Below are 24783 nucleotides of genomic sequence, written 5' to 3'. Positions count from 1 at the left end.
GGGAAGGGTGGGGAGGACCGGGTTTGTGCGCGCTTCTCCCGGTTACTCACAGCTGCCTTGCTTTGCCAAGGCTCTGCCCAAAGACCTTGGAGCTTTTGTTGGCTCTTCGGCAAAACCACCCTGGTCCAACCCCAAGTAAATGTGAGCTTTTGGTGGAATCCACATGGCATGTGGAAGAAGCCACAGGCTGGAAAGTTACAACTGTGACTGGCGAATATGAAATTGTTTACTGGTCAGATGTCACCGGGCTTCCGAACCCTCCCACACAGCCTGATGGCGGCAGAGAGGAAGGTGAGAGGTCTAAGGGTTTTGTCAACTGAGCTACAACCCAGGGCTAAGTCAAGCTGTGGGGTGGTTACTAGTCGGGCTGGGGGGGACAGAGCACCAGGGGATCAGGCCAGTCTGAGGATCCTGATGGTGTCCTTAGGTCCCACGACACAAGGTTAAATAGAGCAGTTCTCTCCCTATCTGTCTTATCTGGAATGCCTGTTAGGGTCCAGGAAAACAGGTAAATTGCATAAACGTTGCGCTCTTACGGGAACCAATTGACCTCGCTGCCCGGAAGCTACGGTGGTTGGCACACTGGCATGTGTTCCTCTAATCCTTTGTGTTCCTGAGCAACATTCTACAAGCCTTGTGTACAGATCCTTGGGGCCAGTTTGTTTCCTTCAGAGGGATCCTAGAAAGAAAGGCCGAACCCGGAAAGCAAGCTCTAGCCATGGATATGGCGGTAACCCGTCCGGGCCAAGCCACAGGCAGGAAGAGCAGCACTAATTGATAGTCCCGGCAGCACAGGCTTCTTGTTTTAGATCCCACCGGCGATTACAAGGCCTGGGAATGCCTTATCCTCTCAGATGCCTGGGCTCTGCCCTGCTATTTGTTAGGGGGAGGGGGACTGGTCTGTTTGTTGAAATGGATCCTGTGTTTATCCGGACCTGCCATCCTGCCCGCGTGTGCACCTCCCGGGTTGGGGCTAGAGCAGGGAGCGGACAGGAGAGGGACGGCGCCCAGCTCCGGAGAGCCCTCCCAGCCGCGCAGGACCCCCCTACAGTGAGGAGCCGGGGTGTCGGCTTGGGCCGGGGCCGGGGCCGCGGGCGGCTGCAAGGATGCCCGCGGGCGTCAGATTCCGTTTCCTCCACAAGGGCCTTTTGTCCCCCGGGAGGGACAGGGGGGAGACAACTTTGTCGCTCGGTGCATGGGGTGACGCCGCCAGTGCCCTCGGACGCCCGCGGCCAAGCAGCCCAGCCCACCTGACCGACCCCGACCTCCCGCGCCCGCCCTCGGCCAACCGCCCCTCCCCCGAGGCGTGGCCCCTCGCTGGGCAGTGGGGAGGGTAGCGGGAGTCGGTGGGGCCAACCGGCTCCTTCCTCCTTTCCTCCCGCCCCGGCTCCCGCGGGCCGGCCGGGACCGTAGCCACGTCTGAAAGCCGCTCATTGTGTGCGCCCCGGGCGGGCAGCGCAGGTAGAGCCGGGCGGGCGCGGGGCGCGCAGAGCCCGGCACCGGAGGGGGCGCCCCGCGCTGGGCGGGAGGGTCCGCCTCACTTCCCTGCCGTGGCCCCTAGTCACCCCTACCCCTCCGTCCCCTGCGTATGACCCCCCTCTCCTTCTTACTGGGGCTCCTGCGCTCTCTCCAGATCCTCTCGGCAGCGGAACTCCGGGCGCCTACCAAATCTCTGGACCCCCGAGCGCGCCTCTGAGAGGCCCCTCCCCGGTGTCGGTGTCGCCGGGTGCCCGCTCGGGACCCTAAGGAACGGTTCAGCCCCAAGAAGAGGAGCTGGGCGTGGGGTGGAGCTTGGAGCAGGACGCTCGGCTGAGCCCCGCCGCGCCGGGTCCCGCGGAGACGCCAAGGTCCGGGGTAGGTTGGTTCTCCTGCTGTCCACGCGGGTGTCCCCACGCCACGGGCGGGCTTGGGCCCGGGCCCCGGGGCCCCGCAGCACAGCAGCGGATTTCGGGATGGGCGGGCAGCTCCGGGGGCCGCTGTCCCGCGGACAAGGTGGAACCGCGGGCGTCGCAGTCCCCGCGCTGGGCTGAAAAGTGTCGCCCCGGTCACAGCCACGGCTGGGAGACCCTTTATCTCGCCAGCCTTGAGTCTCAAAGGGCAGGGCTCTGAGGGGCCCTCCGGGGGCTTTCTGTACACCACGGTGGAGGAACAGAAGGCTAACGAGTGAGTTGGGAACAAGACCCCGCCGCCACCCCCTGGGGCAACAGGGAGAGGCCCCTCTTGGTCTCCCAGCCGGTGGCCAGCAAATGCTGGCGCTCCTCTCTCTTCCCTCCCGTACCCCGGAGCCGGGAGCCTCGGGAGTCCCATTTATGAGAAAGGGAAGGCTGTGGCTAAGGAGCAGAAGGGACTTGGCTGTCCTGAGCTGAGTGAGCTAGTCCAGCCAGGGGCTTCTAACTGGTGCTGTGGGGAGCCCTGCCTGTGCCCCCCACCCCCGTCCAGGCTCCCAGCTTTTAGAGCCTCCTTGTAGGCAGGGGTCAGCCAGAGGGGTGAGAGTGGCTCATGTCACCACAGGTCTGGAAGCTGGAGGCCAGGGCAGGACTTGAAGCCAGCCTGGCCTCAGAAGCCAGACTTCCAGCCCTTGTCGGTGGCTCTCCCGTCCTGTGTGCCTGTGCTGTCTCTGCTGGTGCTGGGGCATGGGGGCCACCTGAACTTGGCAGGACTATTGTCCTTGGGTTTTCTCTGTGAAAAGATTTTCCCTCGGAGTCATAAAATGTAATTGCTAAGATTTGGAAGGTTCCTGAACAAATGAATGCTTGTAAGTGCACTGTGTGCCAGGCATTGTTCTAGATGCCTTACAAATAGTAATTTGTTCAGTTTTCGAATCAAGCCCATGATTTGGGTTGTATTATTTCCTCTACTTTGTAGATTTAAAACAGAAAAAAAAAAAGCAGGGACAAACAGATTGAGTAACTTTTCAGTAAATGACCATGTGGGATTCATACTTTTTTGTTTTAAGATTTTATTTATTTGAAAGGAGAATTACATAGAGTGAGGGAGAGACAGAGAGAGATGTTCCATCTGCTGGTTCACTACCCAAATGGCCACAACAGTCAGAGCTGGGCCGATCCGAAGCCAGGAGCCAGGAGCTTCTTCCGGGTCTCCCACACAGGTACAGAGGCCCAAGCACTTGGGCCATCTTCTACTACCTTCCCAGGCCACAGCAGAGAGCTAGATTGGAAGTGGAGAAGTCAGGACTCAAACCAGAGCCCATAAGGGTTGCTGGCACTGCAGACAGTGGCCTAACTCGCTGTGCCACAGCACTGGCCCTGGGGTTCATACTCTTAAGTGGGCACTTAGTTCAGCTGGGGATGGATTTGCAGGCACCTCTCTCCTGCAGTGCAAGCTGAGTGAGGCCAGCTCCACCCAGGACTCCTTCAAACCAAACAGTAAGCTCTCTACCTACTCTCTTCAGTGCGACAGACTCAATTCTGCTTCTTGCCATGTAGCTCAAGAGAGGTGCAGAACCAGAATTTTCTGGGTCGTGATAATAGCATTAACAATAACTTCTCAGTAGCACCTAATGTTCAGTCTTTATTGAAATGTCTGGTTACCTCTAGGATAGCTTCTTTTTTTATTTTTTTAAATTTTATTTATTTATTTGAAAGAGTTACAGAGAGAGGTAGACCCAGAAAGAGAGAGAGGTCTTCCATCCGCTGGTTCACCCCCCAGATGGCCACAATGGCCAGAGCTGAGCTGATCCAAAGCCAGGAGCTTCTGATTCTCCCACGCAGGTGCGGGGGCCTAAGGACTTAGGTCATCTTTCATTGCTTTCCCAGACCATAGCAGAGAGCTGGATTGGAAGTGGAGCAGCCGGGACACGAACAGGCACCCAATATGGGATGCCAGCGCTGCAGCCTGGGGCTTTAACCCGCTGCGCCATGTCACTGGTACCTAGGATAGCTTCTTGCAGTTGATTGGTTCTCATTGGCATCCAAATGAAGTCCACATGTTGCCTTTGGCTGCTTCAGTGTTTGTGCGGTATTTTTTTCCAAAATAATCCCTACCTTTTTCTTTTTATGTCATTGACTTGGTAAGAATAGTTTACTTATTGAGAATAATTAAATTAAAATATTAATGAAAGGAAACCAAGGAACATTCTGGGTTATCCCTGTAGTAAGAGGACCCTGTCCTTGACTGGGGCAACCAAGGGGGACGTGTGGATTGCGTGATCCTGGCCTCCCAGCCTGCGTGTGTTGCCTCCGAGAAGAGCCAGGGAACCCCGCACACCACAGTCCTGCAGCTCTGGTTCTGTGACTTAAAGCAAGCTGCATGCTGAGCAGTGCACTGTGAGCATCCCCAACACTCAAGACCTGGAAAAGCGAAGCCGGTGCCGTGGCTTAACAGGCTAATCCTCCGCCTTGCAGCGCTGGCACACCGGGTTCTAGTCCTAGTTGGGGTGCCGGATTCTGTCCCGGTTGCTCCTCTTCCAGGCCAGCTCTCTGCTATGGCCCAGGAAGGCAGTGGAGGATGGCCCAAGTGCTTGGGCCCTGCACCCACATGGGAGACCAGGAGAAGCACCTGGCTCCTGGCTTCGGATCAGCGAGATGCGCCGGCCGCAGCGGCCATTGGCGGGTAAACCAACGGCAAAAAGGAAGACCTTTCTGTCTCTCTCACTATCCACTCTGCCTGTCAAAAAAAAAAAAAAAAAAAAAAGACCTGGAAAAGCGGCTCACGCCTTCATAGCTGCTTACCTGTCCTTTTTTTTTTTTTTTTTTTAAGATTTGTTTTATTTATTTGAAAGTCAGAGTTACAGAGAGAGAGAGAGTGATCTCCCATTCACTGGTTCACTCCCCAAATGGCTGCATCAGCCAGGACTGGGCCATGCCAAAGCCAAGCACCAGGAGCTTCATCTGGGTCTCCCACATGGGTGCAGGGGTCCCAAGGATTTGGGACATCTTCCACAGCTTTCCATAGGCCATTAGCAGTGAGCTAGATCAGAAGTGGAACAGCCAGAACTCAAACCAGCGCCCATATGGGATGCTGGTGTTGCAGGCCCCTGCTCATCTGTTCCGAAATGCCCCAGGGTGGCCCTGAGCCAGGGAGCCCCGAGGTGTCTTTCCCAAACTCATTTGAGTTCATTTCCCGATGAATTCCTGAAGGCAGATGTGTCTCCTCCAGCAGCATCTGGGCTGTGGACGCCACGCAGCTGCAGCACAGGACTGGCAGGGTGACAGCAGATGTGGCCAAGGCTCGGGGGCCTGCCACGTCTTCGGCCACATCAGGCCATGACCACAGGTGTGGGGTGGAGGGTGGGCTGGGGGCCTTGACATGCTTTGCTGTCCGGGAGCTGATTATCTATCCCCTGCCCTGGGCCTTCTCTGGCCCCATGGGTATTTGGCTCAGCTGGGAGATGGGTTTGCAGGCACCTGTCTCCCTGCGGTGAAAACTGAGGGCAGGCGTAACTCTATCTACGCCTCCTTTCACGAGCTGAAAAGAACCGATGTTATGATTATCAAAATAATACAAGTCTATTGTAGACCATCTGGAAAGTCCAGCAAAGTGCTAAGAAAAAAGATTTCCTGGAACATGGCCATAGAAAAATAAGCATCCACTGTCAGTGTGCAAACTTCCACATTTCTTTGTCCACGTCCTTGCGTGTGCTTTTTAGTAACAGATTTATTGAGATAAAATTCATAAACCTTAAAGTTCATACTTTTAAAACTGTACAATGCAGTGGCTTGTGGTATAGTCAGTGTTGTATGTCAGTCACCATCAGGTTGACACATCTTGAACCTTTTTTTTTTTTTTTTATGACAGGCAGAGTGGATAGTGAGAGAGAGAGAGACAGAGAGAAAGGTCTTCCTTTTTGCCGTTGGTTCACCCTCCAATGGCCGCTGCGGCCAGCGCATCGCACTGATCCGAAGCCAGGAGCCAGGTGCTTCTCCTGGTCTCCCATGTGAGTGCAGGGCCCAAGGACTTGGGCCATCCTCCTCTGCACTCCCGGGCCATAGCAGAGAGCTGGCCTGGAAGAGGGGCAACCGGGATAGAATCCGGTGCCACAACCGGGACTAGAACCCGGTGTGCCGGCGCTGCAAGGCGGAGGATTAGCCTGTTAAGCCACGGTGCCGGCCGAACCTTTTTTTTTAAGATTTATTTTTTATTTATTTGAAAGGCAGAGTTAGAGACAGACAGACAGACAGACAGAACGAGACAGATCTTCCATCCACTAGTTCACAACCCAAATGGCCACAAGGGCCAAAGCTGTGTCAGGCTGAAGCCTGGAGCCTGGAGCTTCATCCGGGTCTCCCACATGGGTGCAGAGGCCCAAGCATTTGGACCATCTTCTACTGCTTTCCCAGGCTCATTGGCAAGGATCTGGATCAGAAGCGGAGTGGCCAGTCTTGAACCAGTGCCCATGTGGGATGCTGGCGTGGCAGGTAGTGGCTTTACCTGCTGTGCCACAACAGCGGCCCCATCTATCTTGAACATTGCATATATCACTACTTCAGTCATTCTTGTTGCTGGAAAACATTATACTGTGTGGAGATACTCTGTTGTGTTTATCTGTTTATCGTGAATTCCTAGGTATTTGGAATGTTTCTGCTTATTGGCTTTTGAGAGTGAAGGTGCTGTGGGAATGGTAAACAGATTTCCATGTGGCTGTACATTTCCAGCTCTCTGGAATGTATACCTAGCAGTGAGACTGCGGTCACGTGGTCTGTTATGCCGAATCTTTGGAGGAACCGCCCAGCTCCTTTCCACAGCAACTGCCCCACCTCACGTTCCCACCAGCAGCGTGTGACGGCTCCAGTTTCTCTGCTTTCCCAGTAATATTTGTTTTTATTATTTTATTTCCTATCATTTTTATTACAGTCATTCTAGTAGACGGGACATAACATGTTATTGTGATTTCAGTTGCATTTCCCTAGTGAGTACAAAACATCATAGTCCTTTCGAGGACACATGGGCTGTTTCTTTTGGAGAAATGTCTGCTCAAGTCCTTTGCCCTTCTTACAAATATGATTGTTTATTGTTGAGGGTTTTTTTTTTTTAAAGATTTATTTATTTGAAAGAGTTACACAGAGAGAGGAGAGGCAGAGAGAGAGAAATCTTCCATCTGCTGGTTCACTCCCCAATTGGCCACAACAGCTGGAGCTGTGCCGATCTGAAGCCAGGATCCAGGAGCTTCCTCCGGGTCTTCCCACATGGGTGCAGGGGCCCAAGGACTTGGGCCACTTCTACTGCTTTCCCAGGCCATAGCAGAGAGCTGGATCAGAAGAGGAGCAGCTGGGTCTCCAACCGGTGCTCATATGGGATGCCAGCACTGCAGGTGACAGCTTTACCCACTATGCCACAGAGCTGGCCCCTATTGTTGAGTTCTAAGAGCTCTTTACATATTCAAGACACAAGTCCCTTTCCACATATATGATTTGTAACTATTTTCTCATCCGTAGGTGTCCTTTGGTGTCTGTGTATGTTTAACACGATTGGTATGATACCATACACGCATTTTCCTCTAAGTTTTGTTACTTCTCTTTTCCCACTTGTCCCTATGCAGTTAAAACTCTAAAGTTAACTGCTGGATTCAAACTCAGATTCACCTGCTTGTGTGCATCCCTGAGGCGAGTCCTTAACCTGTCCAGGTCTCAGTCTCCTCATCTGTATAACAGAGGTCATCATCAGGTCCCCTTCAAATGGCTGCTGTGAGGATCAACTCTGAACGTGGCAGGAAAAGGCTTGGTGCGTAGGATGCCCTCAGTGTATGGTATTGGCTCTGAGGCTCCTTGGTCCTGACCCACCAGAAACTCTCATCTTCCTCTTTTCTTCCTCCTTGCTTTTATTTTTCCTCCCATTTTCCTTTTCTCTTCCCTTCCTCTTCTTCTCTCCTCTTTCCTCACCCCCTTTTCAGCCTCCTCTCTGTGGAACGCCCTGGGCTCCATCAGAGCCGGTTTGCACACTGGAGGCCTTTATGCCCGGAGTCCACTGATTGCCCGTCCGGGATTCCTGAACAGGGATGGCCTCCAGATGACACCAAACAGAGAAATCAGAGCCTGGGATCTGTACTTGTGATCGCATTTCACTGCAGGGCTGGGCTGGGCTGGGCTGGCGACAGGGGCGCTGCCAAGTCAGGCTGGCCAGAGAGCGAGTGCCGCCTGCAGAACAGGCTTTCTGAGCTGCAGCTCAGCCCCTTCTACAGCAAGCCATCCTTCGCCCTGGTATTGCTCCTCCTGCCTGAACATCAGGGAGAGCAGTCACTCCTTCCTGTCGCTCTCAGGCCAAGACGTCGTAAGGAATGCTCCAAAGACACGCTCAGAAGAAAGAAACGGACAATAAGGGGGTTACTCGCCCTTGGATTTGGATCACTGAGTATCTGATTTCAATGGGAAAGGCAGAGAGACTGAGACAGGCAGAGAGAGAAATCTCCCATCTGCTGGTTCACTTCCCCAAATGCCTGCAACAGCCAGGGCTGAACCAGGTCAAAGCCAGGAGCCTGGAGCTCATTCTGGGTCTCCCACATGGGTGGCAGGGACCCAAGGACTTGAGCTGCCTCCCAGGGTGCACATTAGCAGGAAACTGAAATTGAAAGTAAAACCAGGATTCAAACCCAGGCACTCTGATACTGCAGGTGGACATCCCCAGCGGCCTTAGCCACTGGGCAAAAGTTCTGTCCCTAGCTTATACGTATTGATGTCATCTTCTCTGGTCTTCAGGCTATTTCCTGATGTGCTATGTACTGTCCTGTTCAGTCAAGGCTCTATTTTTATTTAAAAAAGGAATGTAAGGCCGGCGCCGTGGCTTAACAGGCTAATCCTCTGCCTTGCGGCGCCGGCACACCGGGTTCTAGTCCCGGTCGGGGTGCCGGATTCTGTCCCAGTTGCTCCTCTTCCAGGCCAGCTCTCTGCTATGGCCCGGGAAGGCAGTGGAGGATGGCCCAAGTGCTTGGGCCCTGCACCCGCATGGGAGACCAGGAGAAGCACCTGGCTCCTGGCTTCGGATCAGCGAGATGCGCAGGCCGCAGCGGCCATTGGAGGGTGAACCAACGGCAAAAAGGAAGATCTTTCTCTCTGTCTCTCTCTCTCACTATCCACTCTGCCTGTCAAAAAAAAAAAAAAAGGAATGTACCCGTGTTCCACTTTTTTTATTATTATTTAAAGGACAGAGCACTCCCACCCAATGTTTCACTCCCTAAGTGCCCACAACAGCCGTGGTTGGGCCAGGCCAAAGCCGAGAGACAAGAACTCAACCCAGGTCCCCTATGGGGTGGCAGGGACCCAACTAGCTGGTAATCATTGGTGCCTCCCAGGATCTACATTAGCAGGAAGCTGGAATTGGGAGTTGGAGTTGGGACGTGAACTGAGATACTATGATATGAGATATGGGACCCAGGGGTCTGGACCACCAGGCCAAATACTCATCCCCTACCCTTCAGTTATCCTGAGGTATAGCACACGTCAGAAAAGAGCACGAATCATACAGCTACATAGCTCGATGGCTTTGCACTGATTACAATTAATGCAGTTAACACCTTCATCAATTCACAGCACAACCAACCCCTCTGATGCTTTGTCTATGTTCCTTTCTGGTTCCACCCGCTCACCAGCAGGGTGTACACTGTCCAATCAGAGCTCTTGGTTATGAGTGGTAGAAACTCTACCTGCACTGGCTGGTGCAGAATGGAATGCTTTCATGAGCTGGGAGTTCGTGGGTAATCCTGCACAGCTGGGGTCAAACACGCAGCCGATGCTTTGTATTCTCAACTCTCCTAGCTTCTCTTCTCAGCTGGCTTTATTCTCAGTTTTCTTCTTCTCTCACTGCTCCAAAAATCTGGGATTGGAGTTGGTCATATGTCTCATTTCTTCTTTTTTTTTTTAAAGATTTATTTATTTATTTATTTGAAAGGCAGGATTATAGAGAGGTAGAGGCAGAGAGAGGGAGAGAGAGAGAGAGAGAGAGAGAGAGAGAGAGAGGTCTTCCATCTGCTGGTTCACTCCCCAGATGGCCACGATGGATGGAGCTGTGCTGATCTGAAGCCAGGAGCCAGGAGCTTCTTCTGGGTCTCCCATGAGAGTTCAGGGGCCCAAGGACTTGTGCCATCTTTTACTGCTTTCCCAGGCCATAGCAAAGAGCTGGATTGGAAATAGAGCAACCCAGACTTGAACTGGGGCCGATATGGGATGCTGTCACTGCAGGTGGCAGCTTTACCTGCTACGCCACAGCACCAGCCCCACATGTCCCATTTCTAAGCCAGTAGCTCTGTGGCTTGGGTGCTGGAGGGAGAATGGGGTAAGAATGGGAATATGGGGGCTGGCAGAGGACAACCCAAGTTTTTGTGTCCCTGCACCCACGTGGGAGACCTGGAGGAAGCTCCTGACTCCTGGATTTGGCTTGGCTCAGCCTTGGCCATTGGGACCATTTGGGGAATGAACCAACGGATGAAAGATTCTCTCTCTGTCTCTCCCTCTCTGTTAACTGCCTTTCAAATAAACAAAATAAATCATTTTAAAAAAGGAAATATGCAGATGAGCCACTCTTGGGGCAACCAGGGGGCGATGGATCTGTTTTGAGTGAGGGAGGGATATTTCCCCAGGGGAAAAATCTAGAGGCCATTTTTGGAAGGGGGGAGGACCAGTACTGAGTGGACATAAATAACCCTGAACGGAGCACCTGTGCAGTGCTGAGCCCCACACCGGATGCCCGAGAGAGACACAAATGAGGCACCTGGAGGGAAAGCTGGAGTGGTCCCTGCTGGGAGTCAGAGCTGGGCCCTCCCAGCAGAGGAGGGGAGGCGGGAGCTTGTTCAATCACCAGCGACGAAGGATTCCTGCTCATGGGAAGCATGGACCGCTAGATGGGAATTCCGGCTGGGAAACCGGAAAGAGAATGGCATGATCAGACTTGTGGTTTCAGCAGCTCTGGTGCAAGGCGGATTGGAAGGAGGCAAATTGTGGGATTTTGCCAGAATCCAGGAGAGGCGTGTGCACGCCAGGGCCAGCATGACCCTCTGTGCCCAGATGTCCACCTGGCCCCAGGCCTTTCTCATGACTGTGTCTTCAATGCCCCCAGCCAGGTCGTAGGCCCCACCAGGTTAGGGGCTTTGGCATAGGGCCTCCACCCTCTTATCTGCCCCTGATTTTCCATTGTTTATCCTCCTTTGTTCTGCTTTCTATGTAATCTCAATTTTATCTTTCATTTTGTTTATTTTTTCTTTTGTTTTTAAAGATTTATTTATTTATTTGAAAGTTAGAGAGAAGCGGCAGAGAGAGAGATAGAGGTCTTCCATCCAATGGTTCACTCCACAATTGGCCGCAACGGCTGGAGCTGCGCTGACCCGGAGCCAGGAGCCAGGAGCTTCTTCCAGGTCTCTCACATGGGTGCAGGGGCCTAAGGACTTGGGCCTCTTCTACTGCTTTCTCAGGCCATAGCAGAGAGCTGGATCAGAAGAGGAGCAGCTGGGACTAGAACCGGCGCCCATATGGGATGCCAGCGTTTCAGGCCAGGGCATTAACCCACTGCACCACAGCGCCAGCCCCTCAATTTTATCTTTCAACTTTTTATTTTGATTTTAATATCTAAGGTGATTGGGCTGGTGCTGTGGCTCACTTGATTAATCCTCCGCCTGTGGCGCCGGCATCCCATATGGGCACCGGGTTATAGTCCAGGTTGCTCCTCTTCCAGTCCAGCTCTCTGCTGTGGCCCGGGAGGGCAGTGGAGGATGGCCCAAGTGCTTGGGCCCCTGTACCCGCATGGGAGACCAGGAGAAGCACCTGGCTCCTGGCTTCAGATCAGCGTAGCGCTGGCCGTAGTAGCCATTTGAGGGGTGAACCAACGGAAGGAAGAACTTTCTCTCTGTCTCTTTCTCTCACTGTCTATAACTACCTGTCAAATAATATATATATATATATATATATATATATATATATATATATATATCTAAGATGACTGAACTCTAAGGCAAACAAAGCTTCATCACAAGAAAGGACATATGCTTTTAGTTCATCACATGCTTTGGCTCTGAGCTATTTTATAGAAATCATATGAGGAATTATTTGAGAAGAAAATGTGTAAGGACCTCTGTGTGTGTGTGTGTGTGTGTGTAGGGAGGATTAGTCCTTATCTTTTACTGTAGGATGTCACTAGGCAAATACCATATATTGTTACAGTGATAAGCTAAGCCTTAGCCTCCCCTGGAAATAGAAAGGTAATTAACAGAAGAAACTGCTCATGGATTTGAGAGTAGTTGCTCCTGGGGAGCAGGATTCCGGAGCAGGAAGATGACTTCCGGAAACTGTTTGACCTCTTGAATTTCCTGCATTTATGTATTCTTTGTTTTTACTTTTTAAATGAGTAATGAGTCAAAATTAAAAAGGTGCAAGGAAGGGCCTATCACGAAATGTTGATATCCGGCTCTTCTCTGCTCAGGGGAAATCAGCACTATCACTTTTTTTTTTTTTTAAAGATTACCTGAGTAAAGAAAAAGATCACCTGGTAAACTTTAAAAAAAGAGAGATTTATTTATTTGTGTGAAAGGCAGAGTTACAGAGAGACAGGGAGAGACACAGCCAGAGAGGTCTTCCATCCACTGGTTCCCTCACCAAATGACTGCAACAGCTGGAGCTGGGCCAGTCTGAAGCCGGGAACCTGGAGCTTCTTCCGTGTCTTCCATGTGGGTGCAGGGGCCCAAGCACTTGGGCCATCTTCTGCTGCTTTCCCAGGCCCACTAGCAGGGAGCTGGATCGGAAATGAAGCAGCTGGGACTCGAACCCGTATCCACATGGGATGCCAGCGCTGCAGGTGGTAGCTTACCTGCCGCACCACAGTGCTGCCCCAAGAGAAATTTCAATTTCATCTTTGGCCTCTTGGCCTTTAGACCCTCTCTCCTTACCCAGAATATATGATTATTTTTAAAATTTATTTGTTAATGTTTATATGATTATTTTCATCACTAGTATTATCGCTGTCAGAGACTTGGTGGAAAGTGGAGGCATGACAGCCTCTGGGGAGGGTCTGGGGAGGGTCTTCAGGACAGGGACGTCACTTCCTTTTTCCTGGTTGGTCCTTGAGTTCTGGTATGGGGCTTCGTCGGCCCAGAGGGTGGGGCTCCCTCTGAAGCCCACAATATCTTTACCTGTGTGTGATCTGTATATATTTCCCTTTCCAAAAATTAAACCTATCTGTACCTCCAAAAAAGAAAGAATGTGTGGGGGAGGGGCTGGGCTTCCAGGATGGGAGACTTCTTCCTGGCCAAAGGCTTGGGCATGAGACTTGCCCCAGCACCTGACCCAGGGGGTCTGGCCCTTTGATTTAAACTCCTGGCCTGGCCTGTGCTAGCCAGGGATTCATGTCTCTGAGCTGCTTTGCTTCAGGGAAAACATCCAGGGATGATGTCTACGGCCTAGGGATATTGGGAAAATAAAATTCGACCATAAAGATAAAAGTGCATGTTGCACCACCTCCCTTACATGTTCTTCCTTTGAAGTCTCAGGCAAACTGAGCTTCTTATCAGAGACCCCCAGCGGGGACCTGCAAGGCGAAGGATGTTTCAGTCTCCTTCCTAGTTCTTGAGTTCTGATAACAAGATCAAAGAACGGATCGTGTAGCACGTGAGTCACGTAAGACGACCTCTGCCTTTCCTGGAACACAGGGAACAAACACCTTGGCCTGGGCCCGAGATCCTCACCTCCTGGACGAAGGCTGTGTTCCCCACGGCAGCTGTGTAAGGGCCAAAGTGGCGGGGTCCTTCTGGCTGTACAGAGTGCTTGGACAGGAGAGGCCAGCAGCCTGCCATCAGGAGCTTGGGGCCAGGAGTCTTGGACTTGGTCCCAGCTTCCCTGCTACCTCTGCAAGCCCCGAGTCCTTCACCCAAAACACTGACATCATAACCCCCCCATAGGGAGGGCACAAAGCATCTGGCACTTGTGTGATTTGTGTCTGAGAGTATAAGCTGGCTTCTTCCTTGGTGCGCTGTTCTCAGCGGAGCCGGCCACCCATGGGAGGAGCATTGAGAACAGGCGCAGGGCAGACAGGTGAGCACTCTCCCTGTCTCCCAAGTCTTCCAGGAGTGGATGTGGGACCCGGGGGCAGCTCTGGGGCCAGCAGGTGGCAGAACTGTTGCGCATCCTCCACCCAGTTGTGCAGCTCCTAGATGAGGGGAAGAGCAGAAGTGCTCACAGTCACAACCACAGCTTCTCTCCGTGGTGACGTGAGCAGGGGCGGGGCAGGTGGGGTGAGAGTGCTGCAGAAGCAAGAAGGAAACATCTAGGCCCCTCCCTTCGAAGTTATTCAGCCTTGAGAGCACTGCGGGGGCAACAGGTGCACAGAGCAGGGGATTCTGGGACCTCAGGCATGAGCGCTGGGCTGAGTGTTCCCTCGACCATACAGGACAAGTAAAATTTTTTTTAAGATTATTTATTTTAAGGGCAGAAAGAGAGAAAAAAGAGAATATGAATCTTTCATCTGCTGGTTCACTCCCCAAATGGCCACAACAAGCAGAGCTGGGCTGATCCAAAGCCAGGAGCCAAGAGCTTCTTTAGGGTCTTTTCCATGTGGGTGCAGGGGCCCAAGCACTTGGGCCATCTTCTACTGCCTTCCCAGGCGCTTTAGAAAGGGGCTGCATCTGAATGGAGCAGCCAGGACTCCAGTTGGCGCCCATATAGGATCCCAGCGCGGCAGGCAGAGGCTTAGCCTTCTATGCCACTTGATCGGCCCCATGTTTGATGTTCTTAAGATCCACTAAGGGGCATAGGGATTTTCTGAGGCTGGAGGTAGGCCTGGGAGATGCTGGGATTCCTCGAGTAGGTGACCTCAGTGTTTCTCATGGGCAGACACCTCTCAGGGGGAGGAGCGCCCCCCTGTGCTGACAAAGCTCAGCCCTAAAAAGGCAGCAGCGATGTGGAGCCTGAGCCCACTCCCCATGGGCCTCTGCAGCGTCCTCACCACAACCTGAAAGGGGTTAAAGCTGCCGTCCCCATTCCGTACAGAAGGAAGTGGAGATGTGGACAGGTCGCTTGCCCCGGGCCTCCTGGCTCTTACGTGGCTGCGCTGGCTCTCTGCCCTGTCTCCTCCATCCGGCAGCAGAGCCCCTCAGCTCACAGGCTTTTGGAAGTCCGCCCAGCTCCGGACAGGGCTGCTGTGCGCCTGTCCCAGGGACATTCCCGTTTGCAGCACTGTTTCCCCTCGGGGCTCTGATCCAGTCTCTCTCCTGCCTTCTCAGACTCGGTGGACCCTCCAGGCATCCCCCATGGGTTTGTAACCAGCGTCGCTTGCCCAGCAGCTCTGGACAGCGGTGAGTATCCTGGAGGGAAGGGGCCGGCAGCAGCCAGGGTGCTTTCTCTCTGCTCTCACCTCTGTGCTGCTTTGGCCCCAGCTCACCCCGCGCCCCCTCACCTCGTCTCTGGGGCCAAGTGCGCCAGCCCCAGGAGGATGCTCTCTCCTGAGTCTGTTCTGCCCTCAGCTCTGCCCTCCCTGTACCAGCCTGCTTTTCGTTACCTTAACTGAAATGCCTGAAAGGAATTTCTCTGGGAGGGGGAGGGGCTTGTTTCGTCTTACAGTTTGAGGCTACAGGCTCCGGCGACCACATAGCCAGGCGTCTGGTGATGGCTGGTTATGGTGGGTACGGTGGCAGCGATCACGCCGTGAAACAGGAGGGAGAGAGCGCCTCTGCGGCCCCTGAGCTGAAATACTCAAACTTCTCTCAAGAGCCACCCCCCATAGGGCATGGTGCCAACAACCCACAGACGCCCGTCCAGCCCCACCTCTGCCCTTCATCCATCAATCCTTATCACGATAATTCCAGAGTTTAAACAGCTGCATCGGTTTTGGAGAGACAAATCCTCAACCCATAACACTTCCCGAAAGTGATGGTAACAGTTGGTCTCTATTTTTTTTTTCATTTTTATTTAATTTTACTTTATCTGAAAGAGAGACAGAGATAGAAGCATCTTCCATCTGCTGGTTCACTCCCAAGATGTCCACAAGAGCCAGGGCTGGGCCAGACTGAAGCCAGGAGCTCAGAATCCCATCTGGGTCTCCCACATGGGAGGCAGGCTGTGCCACTCGAGCCACATCTGCTGCCTCCCATGGTCTGCATTGCCATGCAGCTGGATCAGAAGAGGAGGGGCCAGAGCTGGAGCCAAGTGCTGGCGATGGCATGTGGGCAAGCGCTCCGTGATGGCATGTGGGCGTCACAAGCAGTGTTTTGACTGCTGCACCAGACACTCACCCCTCTTTGCTTATGTTTAATAACAAAGTCATAGATAGCCACAGAGGTTTCGAGCACCCAGGGGACGCCCACATCCTGTTCAAGATTGCCTCGTTCCAGTCCCAGCTCCTGCACTTCCAGTCCTACCTTCCTGCTAGTGTGCACCCTGGGAGGCACGGCTGGGATCACAGGTGCTTGGATCGCTGCCACCCACACAGGAGACTTCCGGTGGGCCCAGTCTGGGCTGTTGTGGGTATCTGGGAAGAGCTCTGTCTGTCTCTCCATCTTTCAATTAAACAAACAGGAGTACACTGTGTAGAAGGTGCAAGTCCTCAGTTATGTAAGTTAGTGCGTGCTCCCAAATCCCATGAGCCAGGTACCAGCATCATCCCCCTTTCACGGACAGGTAAACTGAGTCACAGAGATTCACTGTTTGGTCCAAGATCACAACAGAGGAAGCGGCAGAGCCAGGATCCACATCTGAGGGGGCCAGGTGTTACCCTGACATGCGCCAAATCACCATCAAGCCCTGTGGCTGTGGCTGAACGACCTGGAAGCGTCCCGTTAAGAGAGATCCTCAAGCAGGAGGCAGAAAGGTCTTCCTTTCGCTGGTTCACCCCCCAAATGGCCGCTAAGGCCGGCGTGCTGCGCCCATCCAAAGCCAGGAGCCAGGTGCTTCTCCTGGTCTCCCACACGGGTGCAAGGCCCAAGCACTTGGGCCAACTTCCACTGCCCTCCCAGGCCACAGCAGAGAGCTGGACTGGAAAAGGAGCAACCAGGACAGAATGAATCCGGCGCCCCGACCGGGACTAGAACCCGGGGTGCCGGTGCCGCAGGCGGAGGATTAGCCTAGTGAGCCGCGGCGCCGGCCTAGAAGGCGGAATTTTTAAAGAGCAGCAGCACCGTCTTCAGAAAGAGACCGTAAGCAAGTAGGCAGGTGGCTGAAGACACGGATTTCCCGCGCTATTCCGCGTGTGGACCGTGGCTCCTGTGTTCACGCCACGTTCCCGGGAAAGCCCCCGGCGGAGGCCCCGTGGGGCCGGCGTCCCAGCCCGGGGCAGTGGTCGGCGCCCCTGACCTGTGCTCTCTCCCCGCAGGCCCGGCCGGCGGCATGTGGCTGCCGCGCGTCTCCAGCACAGCCGTCACGGCACTGCTGCTGGCGCAGACCTTCCTGCTGCTCTTCCTGGTCTCGCGACCCCCGGGGCCGCGGCCGGCGGCGGGGGGCGAGCAGCGCGTGCACGTGCTCGTGCTGTCCTCGTGGCGCTCGGGCTCGTCCTTCGTGGGCCAGCTCTTCAGCCAGCACCCCGACGTCTTCTACCTGATGGAGCCCGCGTGGCACGTGTGGGCCGCCCTGTCGCAGGGCAGCGCGCCGGCGCTGCACATGGCCGTGCGCGACCTGGTGCGCTCCGTCTTCCTGTGCGACATGGACGTGTTTGACGCCTACCTGCCCTGGCGCCGCAACCTGTCGGACCTCTTCCAGTGGGCGGTGAGCCGCGCGCTGTGCTCGCCGCCCGCCTGCAGCGCTTTCCCGCGCGGCGCCATCAGCAGCGAGGCGGTGTGCAAGCCGCTGTGCGCGCGGCGGCCCTTCGGTCTGGCGCAGGAGGCCTGCCGCTCCTACAGCCACGTGGTGCTCAAGGAGGTGCGCTTCTTCAACCTGCAGGTGCTCTACCCGCTGCTCAGCGACCCCGCGCTCAACCTGCACATCGTGCACCTGGTGCGCGACCCGCGCGCCGTGCTGCGCTCCCGGGAGCAGACGGCCAAGGCGCTGGCCCGGGACAACGGCATCGTGCTGGGCACCAATGGCACGTGGGTGGAGGCCGACCCGGGCCTGCGCGTGGTGCGCGAGGTGTGCCGCAGCCACGTGCGCATCGCCGAGGCCGCCACGCGCAAGCCGCCGCCCTTCCTGCGCGACCGCTACCGCCTGGTGCGCTTCGAGGACCTGGCGCGGGAGCCGCTGGCGGAGATCCGCGCGCTCTACGCCTTCACCGGCCTGAGGCTCACGCCGCAGCTCGAGGCCTGGATCCACAACATCACGCACGGGTCGGGCCCCGGCGCGCGCCGCGAGGCCTTCAAGACCACGTCCAGGGACGCGCTCAACGTCTCGCAGGCCTGGCGCCACGCACTTCCCTTCTCCAAGATCCGCCGCGTGCAGGAGCTGTGCGCCGGCGCCCTGCAGCTGCTGGGCTACCGGCCCGTGTTCTCCGAGGAGGAGCAGCGAGACCTCACGCTGGACCTGGTGCTGCCGCGCGGCCCGAACAGCTTCAGCTGGGCGTCGTCCACCGCGGCACGCCCGGGGCCGTAGTGGAAGGGCTGGGAGGCCAGGGTCAGAGGGAGAGGAGGTCGGAACGCAGGGAAGCAGGCCGCTGGCAGGGGCCAGGACGGAGGCCAGGGGTCTCTCCTGTAGTAGGAAGTCCCCACACGCCAACTTTCTCCCGCCGGTATTTGGCGTGGCTTTCAGATTGTGTCGGAGCTGGGGGGCCGGCAGGTGAGCTCCTCACGGAAAGCGGACAGGAGACTATATCGGCACCTACTCAGTCGCCTCATTTCCCGTAGACTGCACCCTTGGAAGGGGGGGTCCAGCCCTGGTGGGGAGCTGAGGGGCGCTGTGGAGTGCTGGCTTCTGAAGTTTGTAGGTCACACCTGCACACACCCTGGACTCTGTCCCCCCTGGCACCACACTCCATCAAGGCCGTGGGCAGCTGTACTCACCCGTGTCCTCAGCGAGACACCAGACACGATGCTTAGTGGCTTGTGGTCTCCCATCAGCCTCTCTCTGCCTCCCCTCCTAGGAGCCCACTCACCCTCAACATCCTGCCCAGGTAAAGTGAACCTTTGAGTTGTCCTGACTGGAAAGAGCCTAACTCTAAAAATAAAATGTAATGGTTAACCTGAGCGGTACAAATCACAGTATACAAACTGTAAAGTTTTCTTTGTGTAATTTTTTCAGATTTATGTTATTTAAAAGGCAGAGTTGTAGAGAGAGGAGAGAGAGACAGAGACAGAGAATATGAATCTTCCATTCACTGGTTCACTCCCCAAATGACTGCAATGGCCAAAGCCAGGGGCCCAGAGCTTCTTCTGGGTCCCCCAAAGAGTGCAGGGGCCCAAGCACTTGCCCACCTTCCACTGCTTTCCCAGGCACATTAACAGGGAGCTGGATCGCCAGTGGAGCAGCAGGGTCTCCACCAGTGCCTATATGGGATGCCAGCATTCCAGGCAGAGGCTTAACACAGTGTCTCTCTATTTGAGAGACAGAACAACAGAGGAGGGAGAATTCTGTTCCATTAGCTCACTCCCCCAAATATCTCCAGTGGCCTGTGGACCAAACCCAGGACAGAAGTCAATCCAGGTCTCCCCCGTGGTTGGCAGGGACCCAACTACTCGAGCCATCACTTCTGCCTCCCACCAGCAGGAAGCTGGAATTAGGAGCAGAGCTGGGACTCAGGCAGGTCCTCTGATAGGGGGAGGGGGCTTCTTAACCACAAGGCCAAACACCTGCTCCAGAATGTGAAGTTTAGCAAGCCAAACTCCGGAGTGAAGGGCCGTGTCCAAGGTCACACCATGGGATGGAGAAGGAGGAAGAGGGATTCTGCTCTGGGGCTGCCATGGGAGAAGGTGCATCAGGCTGGCAGAGACCTGGATGGAGACCTCAGCATGGATGTGGCTTTAGGTTTCCGGGGCAAGGAGGATGTGGCATTTTCTTCTTTCCTTGAAGGGGGCGGAGGTACAGTGTCCTTGAAGCCAAAGCTTCGGGTGCCTCCCTTGACGACCTTGGGGTTCGAAAAGCTGGGTCTGTCCCTGCTGACAGCAGCTTGTGCAGGTATTTAGAGCTCCAAATTTATTAATGGGAACTCTGTGGCTTAGAAATGGCCTTTATCTGTTCAGACTGCTCTAACAAAACACCTTAGACTGCATAAATCATAAGCAATGGAAATTGATGAAATTGATTTCTCACACTTCTGGAAGCTGGAGAATCCAAGACCAAGGCCCCAGCAGTGTCTGGTGAGAAGCTGCTTCCTCATAGACGGTGCCTGCGAGCTCTGCCCTCACCAAGGGAGACGAGCAGGGCAGCTCTCCGGGCCGGTTTTACAAGGGCACTGATCCCATAGCACGAGGGCCTCACTCTCTGGATGCATCTAATTACTCCCAAAGCCCTCACCCCCTAATACCGTCAACCTTGTGGGGTTAGGATTTCAACATCCAAACTTTTGGGAGACATTTAGACCACAGCAGAAAGGCTCGAGTCACCCAGTTTCATGCACGCATTAGGATTTAAACTCACATCGCTGACGCTAATGGTCCCTACACATGAACCACACTGGGGATGAAGATGCGCCACAGCGAAGGGCCCCACTGGATCACTTGTCCCTGACGATGACACGGGTTGCAAGGGATCACAGAGTCGACCTGGCATTTGGCTATGAACATCTCAAGAACCAGATGTGAAGGGACATGGCAGCCATTGGCTGGGGCATTTGGGCTCCTGCTGCTTGCACTTTCTTGCCTGCATGCCCCTCCCCAGCCTACTCTATGGTGGCCACCAGGGATAAAAGCAAACAACCTGCTGGCCGCTCTTGGAAGGCGTTGACTGTCAAGTGCAAGCATCAGCCAAGGGGCCCAGTCCATGCAGCACATTTAGCCAAAGAAGGATGAGCGAGTGGTTCATGATGCCTGAGGCTAGGATCGGGGGTGCTGCTCCCTGGTGGGAGCTTTGATGAGGGCTCAGAGCCTGGCAAGGGCATCCCACAGGTTTCATTTGCTCCTACTTAGGTTACAGATTGACCACAATGAGTGGATTCTCTGTTTACGTCTTTTGCTCTGTGACTCCCACCGTGCCAGGCAGGCATGACTGGCCCCTTAATTTGCTCATGTGCATGGGGCAGCCCTGGGCTCTGTGCACCTCGGGCACTACAGGCAAGCCTTGGGGAGCCCAGGCGGCTCTGCCTCACATCCAGCACCCGGGACAAGCCTCAGGATGAGTCTCCTGGCACACTGGACTCCAGGGATCCCTGAGGTAGGACTCCGATCAGGTTCAGGACAAATTCAGGCTGGCCTGGCTGACTGGAAACCACAGTCAAGGCGGGGCTTGGGCAAGACAGATACAAGACACAGGCCTTGTTGCTGTGCAAGGCTGCAGTCATGACACGAAGGCCGTGTCGCTGACCACTGCTCGGTCCTGGTAGGGGCAGAACTTTCTGGGTTGGAGCGGGCATGGCTGTGTTGATGGCCACAACTGATGGCTCTCTGTAGCTACCCTTTGCTGTTGACCCCAGCTGCAGCCATCAGCAGTGGAGGCTGTGTCCCCACCTCTGGAGCTGGGCTGGACCTTATGACTTGCTTTGGCCTGGAGAACATAGCTCAGGGGCCTGTGGCAGCTTCTCTGGGCTAGGTCTTGTAGGGAAGGCAACAGTCTCCTTGTACCCACCTTAGGGTTTCAACCTGTGCTCTTTAACCAGATGGCCGGAGAGAGCAAGCTGGCGATGGCAGCAGTAAGACCTCCTGGGAAGCGGCAGTGACAAGGAACTCAAAGTCGTGGTTTTGCACGCCAGCTTACACAGCATCTTTGAGGAGAACAATACGTTTACAGAGAAAGGAGCGGGCAGAGCAAAGTGGTTTTAGGCTTTTAAGGGTGGGAAGCCGTGCAAGGTGAATCTATGAGAGGACATTAGCGGAGAAAGGCTTGTCCGCAGATTCCCCTGGGGTCATCTCTGGGGCTGATGAGATTTAGCCATGCCTGCAGCAAAGGAGAATTTATATCCTACCTCTAGACAGAGAGGGAGAGGGCGGAGACAGCTTTCCTGGCGTTGGCGACTTCCTAATCGCCTTCGGTGGAACATGACGTTTATGTCAAAGAGGCCCATTTTGGGATGACACCAATCTGATTTCCTGCAACCTCAAGAGAGGCTGCACGCTTGTCCATCTCCTGGGACCCCTGCCTGTGATAGGGAAACAAGCACAACAACTGTTTCATCAAGCTGTCCCATCATGGCTGACCCCGACCAGCCAGCCTCTCGCCAGCCCGTAGACCAATGGGCACCTGCCACTTCTGCCATGTTCTCCTGGCCAAAGCAAGTCACAGGGGCAGCCCGGACTCAGAGAAGGAGAAATGGCCTCCAGCTCGTGAGAGGAGGTGCAGCGCTTTGTTTTTCTAAAGAATCAGCTCTGCTTCGTGTGTTTTATTTTGTTGTCCATTCTTCCACAGACTTAGTTTCCGCTTTGTAGAGGATAGATGTTCCAGCCTCCACTGACATCACTACCTAATATTGAAATCAACCAATACCATACCTAGAAAGACAAGGAAGTCTCATGAATAACACATATTTTAAGACAAAAAAAGTAATGTGTTTCTTAACTCCCAGAACATAATATATCAGTAGAATTTTAAAAACGAAATTAAAAGAAACAGGTAGGGACCAGCGCTGTGGCGTAGCGGGTAAAGCCGCCGCCTTCAGTACCGGCGTCCCATATGGGTGCCAGTTTGAGTTCCAGCTGCTCCACTTCTGATCCAGCTCTCTGCTATGGCCTGGGAAAGCAGTGGAAGATGGCCCAAGTCCTTGAGCCCCTGCACCCGCATGAGAGACGTGGAAGAAACTCCTGGCCTTCAGATCGGCACAGCTCTGGCCATTGCACTGGGGAGTGAACCAGTGGATGGAAGACCTCTCTCTCTCTCTCTCTGCCTCTGGCTGGCTCTCTGTAGCTCTGCCTTTCAAACAAATAAATAAATCTTTTAAAAAACAAACAAAAAAGCAACAACTAAAAATCATTTTAGCCACAATATTCTGCTTACCTCAATATTATGATTTTAACATGTAATCAATATAAGAAATTAATGATACATCTTAGTCTTCAAAATCCAGTGAGTGTGCCACACTGACAGCAGGTCTCCATTCAGACCAGCCTTATTTCTGGCACTCAGTGGCCACACGTGGCTGGTGACTGTATTGGACAGTGCAGGGTTGACACTCCATTCTTGTTCCTTTCTTAAAACATTTTTATTTGTTTATTTAAGAGGCAGAGAGACAGAGTTCCCGTCCTCTGATGACTCCCCAAATGCCCATGATGGACCCTAGCTGAGCCCCAAGCCAGGAGCCAGAAACTCAATCCGGGTCTTTCAAGTGGGTGGCAGGAGCCAGATTATTGAGTCATCACCTGGAGCACCCCAGAGTCTACACTAGCAGCTCCAGGAAGCTGGTGTTAGGAACTGGAGCCTGGAGTCGCACCCGACACTCTGGTGTGGGACGTACATAACTTAACTGCTGGGCCAAATGCTCGCCCCCTGTCATTGCATTTTTAAACCCTCCTTGCCTTAGGATATTTCTATATCCAAATCTCACTAGAGTGGACTACTGGAGAGAAGCTCTCCACTTTATGTCTCCACACTTTGGAAGCACAAAGAACCCACAGAAGTTTTGCCCGTGCGATTGCTTCTATGCCTTCAAATTCCCAGCCGCTCTCAGCCTGTGTGAGAAGGAAGTCAGACTTAAAGACTTCCCATCACATAGCCCAGAGCACATGCTGTGTGGGCAGAACTTGTCTTCTCTCTCGGTTACCGACATTCAGATAACATTGACCACTTCTCCGCGTTTGTTTCTCGTGCATGGATCCATGAGAATCTTAGCACAGCTCAGGGAAGAATTGTTCCTCCCGATTTAAGAGATCAGTTGTGAGTTTCCATGTGTCAGCCCAGTGCCAGCCCCCAGGGACACAGTCGGGGACATGGCTACTGTGGGAGACCCTAAATCAATCATCCCACAGATAAGCATGCAGCTGGTTAGTGTTGAATGAGCCTTCAGAAAACAAGGGCGATGGCGGAGGGCAACCCACTGTATTTAAGGGAGGCAAGCAAGCTCTCTCTGCGGGGAAACCATTGGTTTGAACAAATGACGATGAACGAGAGTTAATCAAGCGCAGGACAAAGAAGCAGAGGCAGAGAACAGCAGTAACGGGGTCTGGACTCGGGAAGCCCGCACTCTCCTTTAGAACAGAAAGGCTTCTTGGCAAAGCAAAAGGCTTGATGCTGGGAGTCAAGGCTCATGTGTTAGAAAAAGACCCGAGGAGGTGACCCAGTTGGTCTGTAAAATTCCTAAAAGTAGAATTGCTGGGCTGAAGAGTTTCCATGTTCCAGATAGGAACCTGCCAAAGCACTCTCAAGCCAGGAGAACTCTCTGGGACAGGGTCAGGAACGCTTTCACCCGCTCTTGCCAAATGTTCCCCTGCCAGTATCACCTGCACGTGCCTAAATCGATGGCTTTCATTTTTACTTAGCTTTTGAGTGAAGAGTGTTATTTTCCTTTTCCTAAATTTGCATTTATTCAATTCCTAGGGCAGTTGGGCATCTTTTCATGTTTATTAATCACCTGCATTCCTTTCTCTTTATTCAAGGACGTTGGCCATTTTTCTGTTAAGTTACTGATCCCTTTTTTGATTATGCTTTACTATTTTAGTTTCTCTACTCTCATTTGTTTTTGAACCCACTGTAGGGTGTTTTCTCTGTAAAACTTCTTTTTTTAAAAAATTGTATTTATTGAAATGTAACTGATAGATGATATCCACATATATTTAGTGTGTAGAATTTAATTCATTTGGGTATATGCATACACCTGTAAAATCGGGTCACACAATCATCCCCAAAGGTTTTGCCCTAA

General features: G+C 53.7%; 1 protein-coding gene across 5 annotated transcripts; it reads left to right on the top strand.

Annotated features, from left to right (window-relative positions):
- Positions 1-119: 119 nt before the first annotated feature.
- Positions 120-24783, top strand: CHST6 (carbohydrate sulfotransferase 6). Of its 5 annotated transcripts, XM_062176964.1 has the most exons (5): positions 1360-1461; positions 1634-1854; positions 13418-13541; positions 15152-15223; positions 17236-24783. In XM_062176964.1, exon 5 carries the CDS (start codon positions 17250-17252, stop codon positions 18438-18440), a length of 1191 nt encoding a protein of 396 aa, XP_062032948.1. In that variant the 5' UTR covers positions 1360-1461; positions 1634-1854; positions 13418-13541; positions 15152-15223; positions 17236-17249; the 3' UTR covers positions 18441-24783. The 5 variants fall into 5 exon arrangements, with proteins under 5 accessions (XP_062032947.1, XP_062032950.1, XP_062032948.1 ...); XM_062176963.1 differs by lacking the exons at positions 1360-1461; positions 13418-13541 and adding an exon at positions 120-291; XM_062176965.1 differs by lacking the exon at positions 13418-13541 and having other exon boundaries at positions 1634-1847.

The sequence above is a fragment of the Lepus europaeus genome, chromosome 19 (assembly GCF_033115175.1).
Source record: "Lepus europaeus isolate LE1 chromosome 19, mLepTim1.pri, whole genome shotgun sequence".
Taxonomy (NCBI): domain Eukaryota; kingdom Metazoa; phylum Chordata; class Mammalia; order Lagomorpha; family Leporidae; genus Lepus; species Lepus europaeus.
This window is presented reverse-complemented; position numbering and strand designations above follow the sequence as displayed.

Coding starts and splice junctions, on each gene's coding strand:
- CHST6 (XM_062176966.1), top strand. CDS start 17,250: ATGTGGCTGCCGCGCGTCTCCAGCACAGCCGTCACGGCACTGCTGCTG.